At 38.0% G+C, this 14,965-nt stretch overlaps 1 protein-coding gene across 5 annotated transcripts in view; it reads left to right on the forward strand.

Annotated features, from left to right (window-relative positions):
* FBXO38 (F-box protein 38) overlaps window positions 1-14,965 on the forward strand; it is a 50,778-nt gene that overhangs the window by 22,288 nt on the left and 13,525 nt on the right. For all 5 annotated transcript variants that reach the window (XM_014560756.2, XM_006186533.2, XM_006186534.2 and 2 more), the window contains 6 exons: window positions 378-508; window positions 3,964-4,134; window positions 5,766-5,908; window positions 6,806-7,016; window positions 11,958-12,074; window positions 13,470-13,649. In XM_014560756.2, the coding sequence (XP_014416242.1) occupies window positions 378-508; window positions 3,964-4,134; window positions 5,766-5,908; window positions 6,806-7,016; window positions 11,958-12,074; window positions 13,470-13,649 (953 nt within the window). The remainder of the gene's footprint in view (window positions 1-377; window positions 509-3,963; window positions 4,135-5,765; window positions 5,909-6,805; window positions 7,017-11,957; window positions 12,075-13,469; window positions 13,650-14,965) is intronic.

Genomic DNA, 14,965 nt, shown 5'->3' on the forward strand with positions numbered 1-14,965 from the left:
GAGCTATACTCTTTGTTAAAATGGGACTTAGTAGTTAGCCTAAAAATGTTGTAAAGAAATACCAGATGCAGATTCTCACCTTGACTTAATCAGGCTTAAGAAAATACTGGAAAGGATGTATTATTATTAAAGGATAAATCATTATTGTATAATTCATTGTTATTTATTGTAACTTTATTGTATGCCTAAGATGTACTGACACTTTATATAGTATTCTTTTAAAGGAAATAATCTCTGATACTTTTTAATGGAGGGGAGAAAAATTGTTTGCATTTGACACTTCAGTAAAATAAACTTATTTCAAAGCCTTACATTCGGAAGAATCTTTGATTCTGATGGCTTTCATTTTACTCTGATATGTATCTCTGTGTTTATAGGTTACATGAAGTTCGGATCCAGCCATCCCTAACCAAAGACGGCGTCTTCTCTGCCCTAAAGATGGCAGAGTTGGAGTTTCCCCAGTTTGAAACCCTTCATCTGGGATATGTAGATGAGTTTTTGCTGCAGAGTAAGAATAAATTATCCATTTAATTCCCTTAGAATTGCTGTAGGGAACTTAATTGACAAGCTGAAACCTGAATTGGGAGGTGCCACTATTTTCTTGAGTACAAAACAACCTAAACTCTTGTTCTCACTTCTTGAAAAATTTGAACTTGAAGTGCCAGTGATTATTTTGGTCCTGTATTGCCTCTGATTTTAGCATATTATAGAAAATGGTGATTAACAGTCTGCCCCAAAAAAGATCCTTATCTACTTTTGATATTGTCTCCACTTTGCTGCCCAAGTTTCTTTCCCATTCTGCTTCATTTTTTTCACAGAATGTCATCCTTGGTTCCATTTGTTGAATTTCATCTGCCACACTTCTTGAAGCTTTTGATGGTCCTCTCAGATGAGGTCCCATTCCCTGCCCATGCTCTTCATTTCCTTAATAAGCCCGCTGGGTTCTGGATTTTCCAGATAGTGTGAGCACGTAATGGTCAGTATTCATTTAATGATGATTGCTGTTGGAAGGCTTGTTGACAGCCTTTTCTGGAATGTATTTACAATTGAGAACTCATTCCTTTGTGTTTGAATGCATGTCAATTCATTATTCAAACTTTCTTACAGCATAACATTAGTCAGACATGCAAAAACATTTCCACCATCAGCATGTTTTTATTTTTGCAAGAATTAGTTTCTTACCCATGTGATTTGGAACAAGTCTTTGTTAAACTCTCACTGTCATACGAGATGGCATTTTTCCTTTGGCTCTAACTTGCATTGTAGAAGAACATAAGAAGGCTTAATTCTTCTTTGACAGTGCAGGTTAAATAATATGACTGGTTGTCCTTTTTCATTTCTGATATATGTCACAATAATAGTTGAGTTTTCTTTTTGTTTTTGTTTTTTAGTTTGTTTTGTCTTTACTTTGTTGCAGTTGTCATTAATATAGGTGAAGGTTTTAAAAAATCTAAGCATTACTTTCTAGCCAGTTTAACACAGGAATCATTTTTAATTTATATAGCTTTGAAAATGATCAGCTTTTTACCAACGTAACTTTAAAATGCTAAACTAGAGTAGTGATTTGATATAAAATTAATTTGTTTCATTTCAGGCTTTTCTGATTTTAAATGAGGTTGTTAACGTTCTCTCTTTCTGTAATATCTTTGTAGTAACTTAAAATTATTAGATTGATAATTAGTGTTCTTCCTACAATCTTTTTCTTTTTGTTCTTCCCAAAAGCTCAAAACTGGACAAATTTTGCATTTTGAAGGTGGCCACATTTAGTTCCACTGAAAGACTGTCTTTGAGACTTATCTTTATAACCAGCTATTTCCCTATAGTTTTTCTTTGCCCTCCACACAGATTTTCAATAGAAAAACACTTTTACCTTTTGACTTCCATTATCTTATATTTTCAACATAACTTGTTTTCGTAGTCTCTTTCCTATTTAATAGTCTCTTAGTTTTGATCTTTTTATAAGCCATTCTTTTTTCATATTTGCTGCAGCTCATTCATTTCTTCTGTATATGTTCTCTTCTTGTTACTCCAAAGACAGTCTAGGATTCTGTACCAGAGTAGGTGCCGGTGCTTCTGACAGACTATGTAGAGAGGAATGAGGGGTCACTACTTACCCTCTTTCACTTAATCTCTTTCTTCTCAGTAATTTACATTTTGAAGCATCTCTCCAGGAGGTTGGGGTGGCTCCTGGTAAAACTTGTGCCAATTTTTTGTTACAAAGAGTCTGGCAAAAAAAAAAAATCACCTTTGTCTTCCATACATTTATGGTAAAAGTGACCATGCTAGACTGAGGAATTGGATGTGCGGGAAAGTAGGTGCTATGTATTAGGAATATAAGAAAAGTGACCAAAGGATGAATACTTAGAGAGGGGTTCTTTGTGTACATAGATTTATGACCTCAGAGCTTCATGTGAAGGTGACAGGGTTGTAATACCCATTGAAAACCACAAGTTGTATAGAGTAGTCTTTAGTGCTGGGACTTTGGAGAGAGGGAGTGAGATGGAATTTTATTAATTATGGACCTTAGGTAAGTTATTTCCTGGGTTCAAACCACCCAAGAAAAAAGAAGGAAATGGTCTTGTCTCCATCTAACAAATGGGAAAACATGGACTTTTATTATTACAATTTCTGACACTTAGAAATCATTCAGTGAATGGTAGCTTTTACTTTTAGCTGACCTACAGGCTAAAGAAAAAAGGAAACAAAAATGAGTCCTAGGTGATGCCATCAGGTTTTTGAGGGAGTGTAGCAATCAGGAGACCCCAAGAGCAGGAACAGAATGGTGATCTCAAAGGATTGGATGTAAGACATGGATTTGTCGTGTCAGGCTGCAGCATTTATGCCAGCAACACCCAGGGTCAGTTCAAGATCCACTTGATCATAAGGGAGAAAGCAAGTTTTGAGTCCAAAGGACAAGAAAGAAGTTTTTCCCAGGAGTCTAAAGAAAATTGCTCAGCTAAATTATAATGAATGGATTAAGGTGAAATCTCCAAGAAATGTCAGTAAATACAAAAAGAAAGGGACTATAGGAGAGAGGCTGAACTATATGGAAAGTGAAATTGGGAGTGGAAAATGTGTCCAAGCTAAAAGTATAAATCCCTGTAATGTGCAGGGCAGCTTTACCAGAGCAGTCGTATCTTCTTTGTACTTTGTGTCAGTTGATTTCAAAGACTGTGAGAGACATTTATTGGGTTCCTGCACTATGCTGGACATTGAAAATGTCACTCTTAACTAACTAGACAGAGTCCCTTTTTTCCTTCAAATTTCTCATAGTTAAGTGGACCATTCTGTAGAGTGAAGGGCAGGCAGATGGCAGGAATAATGATAGGAGGCAAGGGAAGGGGTATATTTCCAATGGCATAATCTAGAATGGAGAACCCTCTTTTACTAAACCCACGCCCTAGTCTGATGAGACAGTAGGCACTAAAGCCCAAAGGCAGAGAGAGGGGGTGTGTTTGAGTCAGAAGTCTATTTCTAGGGTTAGGTACATAGTTACTAACCAATACCTGGGTTCTAAAAATGAATCTGAATTCCCAAGTTTACCCTTCTCTACACATGGCCACACCCGACTCCAAAACCCTTTTCCTTATACTGTGAAAGAGTTACATTTTTAAGATTTTGTTTTTCTTTTTAAAAGCTAAAACTAAAACTTCACCATAAATGTTATGAACTGATACAATATATCCTTTAGTTTTGCTTTTAAGACTTTTTGCACATTTTCCCTTTTCTAAACAGTTGATAATTTTTTCCTACTAGCTGTCCCTTGACAAAATTCTTATTTATCAAGACAAATGCTACCATTCATATAGAAAACCTAACCAAAAATTGTACCCGAACCTGAACCTGATGATGGGCAGATGACACAGCGATCATAGACAGTGATCATACTGGATGTTAAGCTAAAGAATTCGCAACACTCCATGACACTTAAGAATCTTTTTTTAAATCAATTTCTCTTTCCAGGCAGAATGGCTAATGCAGATCTGGTGAAGTATGGTTTGGCTGATGTGGTGGAAAATCCTGGTATTATCACTGATATAGGGATGAAGGCAGTCAATGAAGTTTTTTCCTGTATCAAATATCTGGCAATTTATAATTGCCCCCATCTACATAACCCATACAATTGGATCTCAGGTACTTGTCTGCTTAAATAAAGCTATATTTTATTGATGTCAGAGTAATATTTATCTTTGTTTTCTGAGTGTGGCATGAATTGCATTCCTAATGTAATACTGTAGATGTTTTATATGGATTGTTCATACAAGTTCTGGGAACCTTTGATCACTGAATTAGAAATTTATTCAGTGCCTCTTTGAACTCCTGAAATTCTCTGCTTAGAAATTTACACTGTCCTGGTTGTAGATTTAACTGTCCTAATCTTTATATGTATTTCTTTGGTCCAGATACGTAAAATTAAGGTTAGGAATTGTTGCCTGGGATATTATAGTTTTCTCTGTGTTACTTTCAAATGGCGTATCATCAGAACAGACAAAGTCGTATGTATTAAAAAAAAAACTTTAATTAGGTGACATATTAAATATTAACTTGTAGTGAAATTTTCTCTTGCCCTAAAATCCTAGACTGTTTCAGATATCCTCTCCCTACCTAATCCCTTGTGTATGGAAGTGTGACTTCTGTGCACTTTGCGCTTGGTGTTTTTCCTCATGGGGGGAGTACATTTTCCTCCCTGAGAGAATAATGCGATTTGTTTCTTTCAAGGCCTTTCTTAAATACGTAAATTCACAAATCTTTAAATAAATTCAGAGCTAGAGAATTTTCGTTGTAACAACCCCATATCAAACCAGTCCCCGTCACTGACACCTGCAGACTAGCCTTCCTCTGCTCTCTGCGCCACTGCGCAGGGACACCACAGCTCCTCACGAAGCCCGTCTCCAGGCCTGCCTGTCGTAGGGCTCTTGGGCCTCTGCTGAGATCACTCATTAGAAGGGTCACCCAGGAGAGGGAAGTTCTACCCCGGCCCAGCTGCACCAAAAAGTTACTGGGAAATACAAACTTGAGGTTGTAGCAGGCGTACATCGCTTTTAAAAAATAACATTTATTGGGTTTTTGGTTTGTTTGTTTTCTTAAATACAGAAGAGTATAAAGAAGAACACAAAAACTGGCCTATAATCCCATCACTCAGAACTCCTGTTAACACTTAAAAACTAAAAGTAATACATGTACTTGGTAAACAATATCAAACAGTACAGAAAGGTACAAAATGAAAAGTCTCCTCTTCTCAAAGGTAACCACCGTCAACGGTTTCTTGTATATTCTTCTGGGCAGGTTATTTTGTGCATATTATAGCCTGTACACATGTAGCATTTAATGATTTATGTATCCAAAGGACCTTACTATGTATACATTTTCCTATAGCTTGTGTTTCGCACTAAGGATGTTTTGGAGAGCTTTTCACATTGGCAACCATATTAGTTCTTCATTTTCTTAATAGCTGCATTACTGTTGTATTAAATGAATGCACCGACATTTCTTTAACTAGCATGTAGGTTTTTAAGTGGATCACATTTAAATAAAGGCTGACTTAGTTTCAGGTTAAAAATTTCCAAGCCATCTAGTTTTCACAATGAAATTAGGTAAGGAAGCATATAATTTAGAGTCATCAAGTTTTAGAGATCATGAAATGAGAGAAAATTTACTCAAAGAAAAAGGATTTGAAAATCTTTGTGACCCATAGCAAGCAAAATCCATGGGTGATGGAGAAAGTCTTAGTTACATTCTCTTTGGCCATGTCATTTCTTCAACAGACCACTCAAGATGGACTCGCTTGGTTGATATCAACTTAGTGCGCTGTCATGCTTTGAAGCTGGACTCCTTCGGCCAGTTTATTGAATTGTTGCCCAGCCTGGAGTTTATTTCACTGGACCAGATGTTTCGTGAACCACCCAAAGTAAGTCACGTTTGAGAGAGTTTTTGTTTATTTTAATACTCAAGGAAGAAAACAACAACCTAAGTAATTTTCCCCCCTAATTAGATGCCTTTACAGTATTGTAACTGGACTTTTTACTGCCAGCCTCAGCGAAGGCATAGAGGTTATAATAATGTATGGCCTCTTGTTCTTGTAAATGAGTATTAAGGAGTCTCCAGAGAAGGGAAAGGAAAGAGTAAGTGGAAAGCTGTCTTTGTCAGTTTAATAAACTAAAGGTAAGAATGAAGGTGGAAATTTGAGCTAAAGCAAAAATTACTACTCAGAATAATTAGTTGGAAGATTAAATCTCTTAATTAGAAACCCCAAATAGAAGCAAGGATTGGGACTTTATTTTGGAAATGTATTACTTTGCTGCTACTTTTCTATTCATTTGCAGATCTAGGGAAATCTGAGGTTGCCCGCTTGTACAAAATGTTATTTTTAAAACTGCTTACCAAATAAAACTTTATACTCTCATCATAATAAAAACTTAATGTTTCAACTAATTATGTTCTTTCTTGTCAGTTCTTAATGGTTATCTTCCTACTGTTGAAGCGGTGCGATCTAGTGGTAGAAGCTCAGGATTTGAGGTCAGAATGCTGGTGTTCCGGTCCCAGCTGTACCACTGGCTGCTCGTACACTGTTGGGCAGATCCCTTCCCACTGTGCATGTCATCATCATCTGCAAATAAAGACTAACACTACTTTCTCTTGCTTGAAGTGTTGTGAGCGTTAAGTGAGGTCCTTTATGCATATTTGTGAAAGTAGTTCATAAAGTGCTATATAAATGTTCTATGTAAGGAGGAAATAAAGGAATATTCAAAATAAAGTGTTCTATACTAACACAAATTAATAAGCATGTGGTTTCCTTTTGCCTTAGGGCTGTGCTCGAGTTGGTCTGAGTGCAGGCACAGGAATTGGGGTTTCCTCGGCCCTCGTTAGCAACCAGAACTCCAACAATGACAATGATAATAATGCCCAGAATAATGCCAACATCCACGACAACAATCACCATCATCCAGATGACTCAGATGAGGAGAATGACTTCCGACAAGACCTGCAGCCAGGAGAGCAGCAGTTTGCAGCCGACGGTAACCCAGATCTTTTGTGAGCTCCAGATAGAAATGATTTTTACTTTGGGTCATATTTCTTTGACTCTCTTCTCTTTCCTTCTTCCCCATTTCAGTTTTTCACTTTACATATTGGGGGGCCTCACTGACAAGACAGATGAGGGGGTGGTTGAAATTTGTCTATCTGCTTGCTTATTTCAAAGCTATCTTTGTGTTGCCTCTTGTCTGTAGAATCTATAAGGGTACTTAGAGAATGGGAAGGACTCATAGATGTGGTGGGAATTAGGGTACAATGAGCCTTAGAAGCCTGGCTTAACAGAGATTTAACTTTCAGGATTTGGGTAAAGGAGCATCTTTTAATATCTCTCTGACCAGTGAACTTGAATGTGGAGATCATTTTCCAAGAACTGGAAAAATGAATACCATCATGTGCTAGACATTGTATTGGGAACCTTTCACATATCTTCTATCCTTAAGTCTTGACAGCCACCTGGAAAATTAAATACATGAGCTAACAAAGACCTGTGGAATTTCATTTATGGAATTATCCATCCAGTTCTTTGATATTGACTGAACACCTACTTTGTGCCAACCCATGTGTTACTAGGCTTCATTTGCCCCTGCGTTGATACATAAGAATGGAGTAAAACTGTTTCCTTACCAAATTTTCCAATTTCCCAGTTGACCTTTAAAAACGGAAAAAGGAATCTCTTCTAGCCACTTTTTTTTGTTGTTATTCCTTCACCCAATCTGGGCCGAGTAATTAGGGTGAACTCCTTTCATAATGAAAATATTCTCAGTACAGAGCCTAATTTCCTTTAGGGTCATTCCGGGATGCAGGTCCTGAGCTAAGAATCATCCGTGGGTATTGTCTTCACTTGCTCACCTCATATGTTCTCTACAGAACTCTCCATTTTGGCTCTTGGCAAAATCACCAGTGACTCTCTTACAAAAGCTGGTGGTCATTTCTCCTCTTGCATCTTCTTTAATATCTCAGCTTGTTGTCCACTTCTATCTTCCTGAGATTTTCGCTTCTTGTGACATCTCTGAAACCATTTTCCTCCTGTCTCATTGGACACGCCTCCTCAGTTCCCTTTGCTTTTGTCACCTCCTGTTTTCCACTTTTGTTCTTGATCTCCTTTTTTCTCTCTACACATTTTCTATAGATGAGCTCATTCAGCCTCGAGGCTTCAGTACCAACTATATGCTAATGAATTCTCAACCTTTATTTTTGGCTTTGATATTTCTGCTTTTTAAAATAATTGCAGTTATATCCAACTTCATACTTTAAATTTCCACATGAGTATTCTTAGACATTTCAAATTTATGGCTCAGTCTCTCCCTAACAGATACAAAAACAAAAGTGCAGAACCAGCAGGTGCTGTAGTGAAGGGGGGGAGCGAGGTCAGGTATTGTTTCTTTGCCTTGACCCCCAGGTGTTGTCATAAGGATCGGGACTTAAGAGGACGCAGACTATCCTTAGGAAACTGTTACAGCAGCTGCAATGCAGAACTACCCAAATCCTATGAACTTCATTGTAGTATTTGTAAAAATAGCTCAAATCTGTTAAGGTTTATGATTATATTTGGTAACAGGATTTTTTTCAACTGAAATAACATTTCAGCTGAACAGAACACTTAGTAAACATTGGTATTTGACTGAAAGATACCTTACATAGTTTCATTAATTAAAATTGTTCTGAAAAAGATGTGCTGCTCAATGATAAACTGTTTTGAAACAAAGAAAAATCAAAACCAAGAATCACTTGTACCTTCCTTAGTCCAAAGATACCACCATCTAATTTAATTATGAAAGACATCACTTGAGACATCCTTTCTTTTCTTTATAGCACCACCTGCCTCCTCTCCCCAACATCGAGTTCTTTAGCAAGTCTTGTTAACTGTCTCTAAAACATCTCCCCAGTCCATCTACATTCTCCTTCCCCATTGTACCACCTTTGTACCAGACCTTTTTTTACCTAAATGTTTTAATAGCTTTCAAATTAAAATATACTAGGCAATGTTGCTCCCTTCCTTAAAACTTTCCAATAGCTTCCCACTGCCTTAGAAAAAAAATGCAATTCCTTGATTTTGGCCATAACGTGCTATATGATCTGGCCTGTTCTCACATTTTGTTCTCCCCACCTCATACCCCACGGTTGGATGTGCAAGCTGGCACCAGCTGTTGCAGTAGCTGCCTCCATGTCCCTCCCTCCATTTTTGCATGGCTGGCTCCTTCTTGATATCTAGGTCTTAGCTTAAATGTTAACCTTAGAGATGTCTTTCCTTACTGTTTTAATCTTTTTTCAATTGAGGTGTAATTGACGGTGTTTGTATACATTGCAAAATGATCACAGTAAGTGTAAGTGTAATTCATCACCATATATAGTTACAAAATTTTTTTCTTATGATGAGAAATTTTAAGATCTACTCTCTTAGCAACTTTAAAATGTGCAATACAGTATTACTATCATCACCATACAGTACATTACGTTCCCATGACGTATATTTATTTTACAACCAAAAACTTACACCTTTTGACTACCTTACCACTTTAACTCAAGTAGCCACCAATTCATTCTCTAATACATCACTCTTTTAATTTTATTACATTAGATATTACTGTCTGATGTTTTTATTATTGTTTATTAAATTTTTTTTTCCTTCTCCAACTGAAAGTAAACTCCATGAGAATAAAGATATTGAATGAATATCACCACTGTTTCTTAGCACCTAGGGACAGTAACACATTGTAGTAGATACTAAATAAATATTCGAATGAATGAATGCAACTAAAGAAGTTAAGTTTAAAATAACCTTGGGGTATCATATTAAATACTTCCACAGGTTATTGTGGCAACCTAAAAAGCAGTTGTTCGGTGGCTTTGGAAAACCTTATTACATAGACATAAAAATGTACCTCTTTTCCAGTGGTTACCCCTGCCTGTGAGAAGCAATTATAAGCTTTTTAGCAAGGCTTTCTAACTTTTTCACAATCTGGGGCCCAGGCTGCCTTTTTAGGCTTCTTTTCTCTTTCATACACTCATCTCAACATAAACACTAGTTCTTTTTATCACTGTACTGCTTACTCTTCTGGAAAATGTAATGTGCTTCCTGGTAAATATGAAATGTCACCTCATCTCAGTGAAATCTTCCCCGTCCAACAGGAGAATTAGCTGCTTCTTTTTAGTCCACGTTCCCCTTGTACTGTTCTAGCCTTAATATGTATATTCTGATCTTACTCTGTATGTCTGACATTTCTGCTAGAATGTGTGCGTTCTCTTTGACAGCAGGGACTATAAATTTTCCATCTATTTATTATCCTTGTATTATAGCAGGCTGTGGAAACAGACCTCAGTTAAAATCCTAGCAGATTACCAACCCTTCTGTGCCTCAGTTTCCTCAACTACAAAAATAACGCTACTAATAATACCCTCATAAGGCTGCTGTGAGAGATGAATATGACAATGTATATAAAAGCATTTAGGATGGAGCCTAACATAGACTATGTACACATTAATTACTAACCACTGTTCATAATTGTTCATGAAAATTGAATGAAAGAAGAAAACTGGCTTTAATGATGGAATGTTTCTCAGCAAGGTCAGTTCTTGTTTTGATCCTAAATGAAATGTAGATATTGAGGGCTAGCATTGGGCAAGAATTTGGGATGAGAAACTGAACATAAGTGGGAATGTGCTGTTATGTATATTTAAGACCAAAGCAAAACCACACTGTCCCTCTGAAATCACAGACCTCTCTTCTTTATATTCCAGTGGCATTTGTGTGAATGGTGTCTTGCTGGCTTACTCATATTTTACCTTGTTTCTTTGTTGACTCTATGAATTTGTCTTGTCGCCTTGAGTAGATGCTTTAGTTCTTTCAGGAACAGGATCTTCTTTTCTCTTGGGTTGATTTATTCATTTCATTCAAACGGTGGTTTGGTTGATTTCATAGCAGTAATGTTGAGCACCCCTGGGTGTTGAGGATACAGTGGTGCATAGGATAGAGACAGTCTGCTGCCCTCTGGGTGGTGGCCAAGCTATAAATGTAAACGGCAGTATCATTATTCTTCTGACTCAAACTGAGACCAGGCACCCAGGCTTAGCTGTAGGTAGCAAAAGGGTAGTGGGTTGACTGCCTTGAATACTGACTTGAGGGATTTGGATTTAATATTGTAAAAAGCTGACAAAGCCAGGAATTACTATGTTTATGATCCTCTTAGAAAGTTGACTATTTTATCTTAAAAAGATACAGTAAACTGATTGAAGCTTATTGGTCTAAAATTGTTTACTGTGCTTATCATTTGGAAAAATGTAAATGAAACCACATTCCCACCCACTGATAGGCATTGATAACCCTAGTGAAGACTTAGTTGCAAATAAAGCATTTAAGCAATATTGAAATGTTAAAAATGTACTTAGTGTGTTTAATAATCCTTGCCACACATTAACCAAAAATGATCCATAGTCTCTAGAGAACAGGAAAAGAAATACATAGTCTGAGCTCCCCTGCCCAGGGCTCCTGGTTTAGCTAGCAGATACCACAGGACTAATTACCTGTAAGATGATCATCAGGTCCTCTCATAGCTGGCTTTCACTGCCTTCAAACAGATAGCTTAGAGGGAGACAAACAGTTGCCTCACACAGCCGTCCATGGTAGCATCGTCCGGAATGAGCACGTGCTTTCTTCTCTCAGCCGTGTGCCTTCTCCCTGCTTCCATCTTACAGTGGCAGACTGTCTCACCAGGTGATCCTTTCCCATCTGTGATCTTCTCTTGTATAGAACTGTACACTTCTCGTTGGTGTCGATATAATGAAGCACTACTATGTGCTATTCTTTTAGAATGGGCCAAATAATCACGAGGCTGTTCTCTTCTCAGGGGTGCCATGGTTTTGCCTGCCATTCTGGATTTCTTAGACCTCTCCTGGTTTTACTTTGTCTGTGATTGTTTTTGTTTAAGCACTGAATGAGATGGAAGACATGGTGCAAGAAGATGGAGAGGTGGCTGAGAGTGGACATGAGACTTCAGCTCACAGTCAGGCAGTTATTCCTGTGGACGTTGATGAGGAACAAGCAGGTAATCATGTGACTTCCCACAGTCATGGTTCTGAGAACGAGAGGCTGAACGATGAAAAAAAGTGAAACCCTGAGAATGATTATTTTCTTGACACTGCAGCTAATTATGTGTTATATGCTGTTTATTATTGACAAAGTCTGTGTTACATTGTGATGTTCTTGGTGCGTGTATGTGTGTCTTATTAGATTTTGTTTTTGATTTTTTGATAACTGGCAGCAGCTCCTCTTTCTGTACTGATGTGCATATTTGTGTGTATGTGTGTAGAGAAAGAAAGCACTCAGATTATTGTTGGGAAAATAAATGACCTGATTAAATATTCTGCTTGTTTTCTCCCTTCATTTTGGTAGGGAGGAGGAGAAGTGGAGAGGTTGACTTGGTGTGATAAACAGACTAAGATCTAGTATCTGTTTGCCCTTGGGTCACTTATGGCAGACTATAGAGTCATATTGCCTGTAAAGATTACCAATTAAAACCCTTCAATTTACAGATGGGGAAACTCATAATCTTTCAAAAGTTTGAAGGTTTACTCAAGACCATTCAATCTATGATCAAGGGACTGAATTAAGGTTAGAACTCGAGTTTTCTCACTCCTGGTCTGTTCAAACGCTACTTTGTCTTGTTTAACTACCCTTATTTTCAGTGTCTTACAGCTGCAGTCACTTATTCAACAAGTACTTACTGAGTGCCTGCCTGCTCTGTGCCAAGCATTGTACAGTGTAACAGGAAAGAGGGAAGGTTCCTTGGAGCTTACATTTTATTGATGGAGCAGCTATCAGTCACTTGTCAGAGAAAAGTGGGTCTAAGAGCTGAAGGTTTACAATGTGTAATGCCAAGCAGATAACACTTTTTTTTTCATAAATATAAATACTCAAATAAGCAAACTAACATGCATCTAGCCTTTCAAGAATGTATCTGCAACACCCAATGTGATAGACCTATACTTAGTTAAAGAATGCAAAGTTCTCAGCAGTCCCATGGGTGTCAGAGGGTCATCTTGATCTGCTCTACTTTCATTCGTACATTTGCATAATTAGGAAAATATCTAGCCTATTTTTAAATGCTCAGTATGACTGTTATTAATGTGTGATGATTCATGTGATTCTAAATAGTGAAGATCCTGAAGGGCGCTGCCACATGCTCTTCCACGTTAATTTCTCTTTAGAAATTTGTAACGTTGGATGGTAATATTAATCATACTTAATGTTTACATAATGCTTTAGAGTTAAAGTGCTTTCACAGTGTCTCATCCAAGTATATGTTTATTAAAATGAGTGATCAGGGAGGCTACATAGAGCCAGAGCATCTCTGTGAGCTCAGATCCCTGGAAACGGTACTACGGCTGAGAGAGCCTTTCTTGGTCAAAAAGTGACTGTTACGCCTATGTTTTTGTTTCAGGACCCAGTGGTCTTCAACGTGTAGTAAAACCAACCCCGATTACTGTTCACGACTCAGAGAGTGATGATGAGGAAGACAGTCTAGAACTCCAAGAAGTCTGGATTCCTAAGAATGGTGCCCGTCGTTACTCTGAGCGCGAAGAGAAGACTGGAGAGTCTGTGCAGCCCCGGGAGTGGTCAGGTGAGAGACTGTCTTATCTGACCTATTAGTGAAAGTCGCCATGAGAACAGACACACTGACCTTTATGTAATGTGTCCCTGCCACAACTTGTGGTGCAGGTAACAGATCTTTACAAAACATGACAAGAGGCAAGAAAGGCAGCAGTCCAAGTGAGAGAGGAGAATCTGGGTGGAGCGCTCAAGGGCAGGTGTAGCACAAGAATATTGTGGAGGCAGGGCTCAGGGAGGAGAAGATGTGAGGACTGTCAGTCCCACAGTGGAGACTCTACTGTGCCTCACGTAAAAGGTGACAACTGAGTCATCCAGAGCAGGAAAAAACAACCATTCCCCACTGGTAATCTGTCCAGTTGTGCTTAGCAAATGTGGGTGGCCAGTTTGGTGCTTGAGGACTTCCTGAAGTATGTCCTTATAATCCCCTGTCTCCCTTTAAATCTAGTTAACAGCCTTCTGCCAGTTACCTTACCAAGAAACATAATTCTCTTAACTTTTAGGTTTATGCTTCCTCCTTGTCTTCCCTTCTGTTTCTCAGATCCATATGCTAACCACGTTCTGCAAAGAATGAGGTTTTTAAAAATTGTCCACTCATTTTCCTTGGGGACCCTACTCCTTAATGTATCTGAATGTTTAGTATACATTTAACACTGAACCTGTAATATTTATACACCTCTGGGTATGGTAAGTTCAGTTCTTTAGACTTGGAATAACTAACTACTGATTGATGACTCAATTCTTACTTTATTCCTTTTAAGAAATTCAAGTATCTTTATATTGTGGTTGAAAAGAGCTTTTATGGACACTGTAATTTAGGAAAAGTAATGTGACCAGCTGACTAGCCTAATGTTTCCTGAAAAGTTTAGTTTCTGAATTTAGAAACCAGATCTGTCAGCCAGACAAAACCTTATTTGTTTAAGTATTCCTGTATATATTCATTGAGCCTTACTGTGCCCCAGGTACTGTTAGGTGCTGTAAAGGATATGGAGATAAATGTCATGATCTCTCTCTCTAGGGAACCTCTAGTTTGGTTGAATAGTTGGGTCAGAAACATAGATCATAATATTACAGGACATACACTACAGTGGCTTTGGGGTGGGGGTGCAGAAGAGATTGAACAGAGGTCCAAGGCTGAAGATTGGTGAGAATAAAGGCTCCAAGGTAATAAGGCAGGGGTATGTTCAAAGAAAAGTTTGGGTTGGGGTGTAGAATGTATATAGCGGGGACAAGAATGAACAGTTAGTTTGCAGTTAGGTCATGGCAAGCCTTGAAGGCTGAGCTGAGGAATATAAACCAGGTAGGCACTAGGGAGCCACAGAGAACTTT

This window comes from Camelus ferus, chromosome 3 (genome assembly GCF_009834535.1).
Source record: "Camelus ferus isolate YT-003-E chromosome 3, BCGSAC_Cfer_1.0, whole genome shotgun sequence".
Lineage (NCBI taxonomy): Eukaryota > Metazoa > Chordata > Mammalia > Artiodactyla > Camelidae > Camelus > Camelus ferus.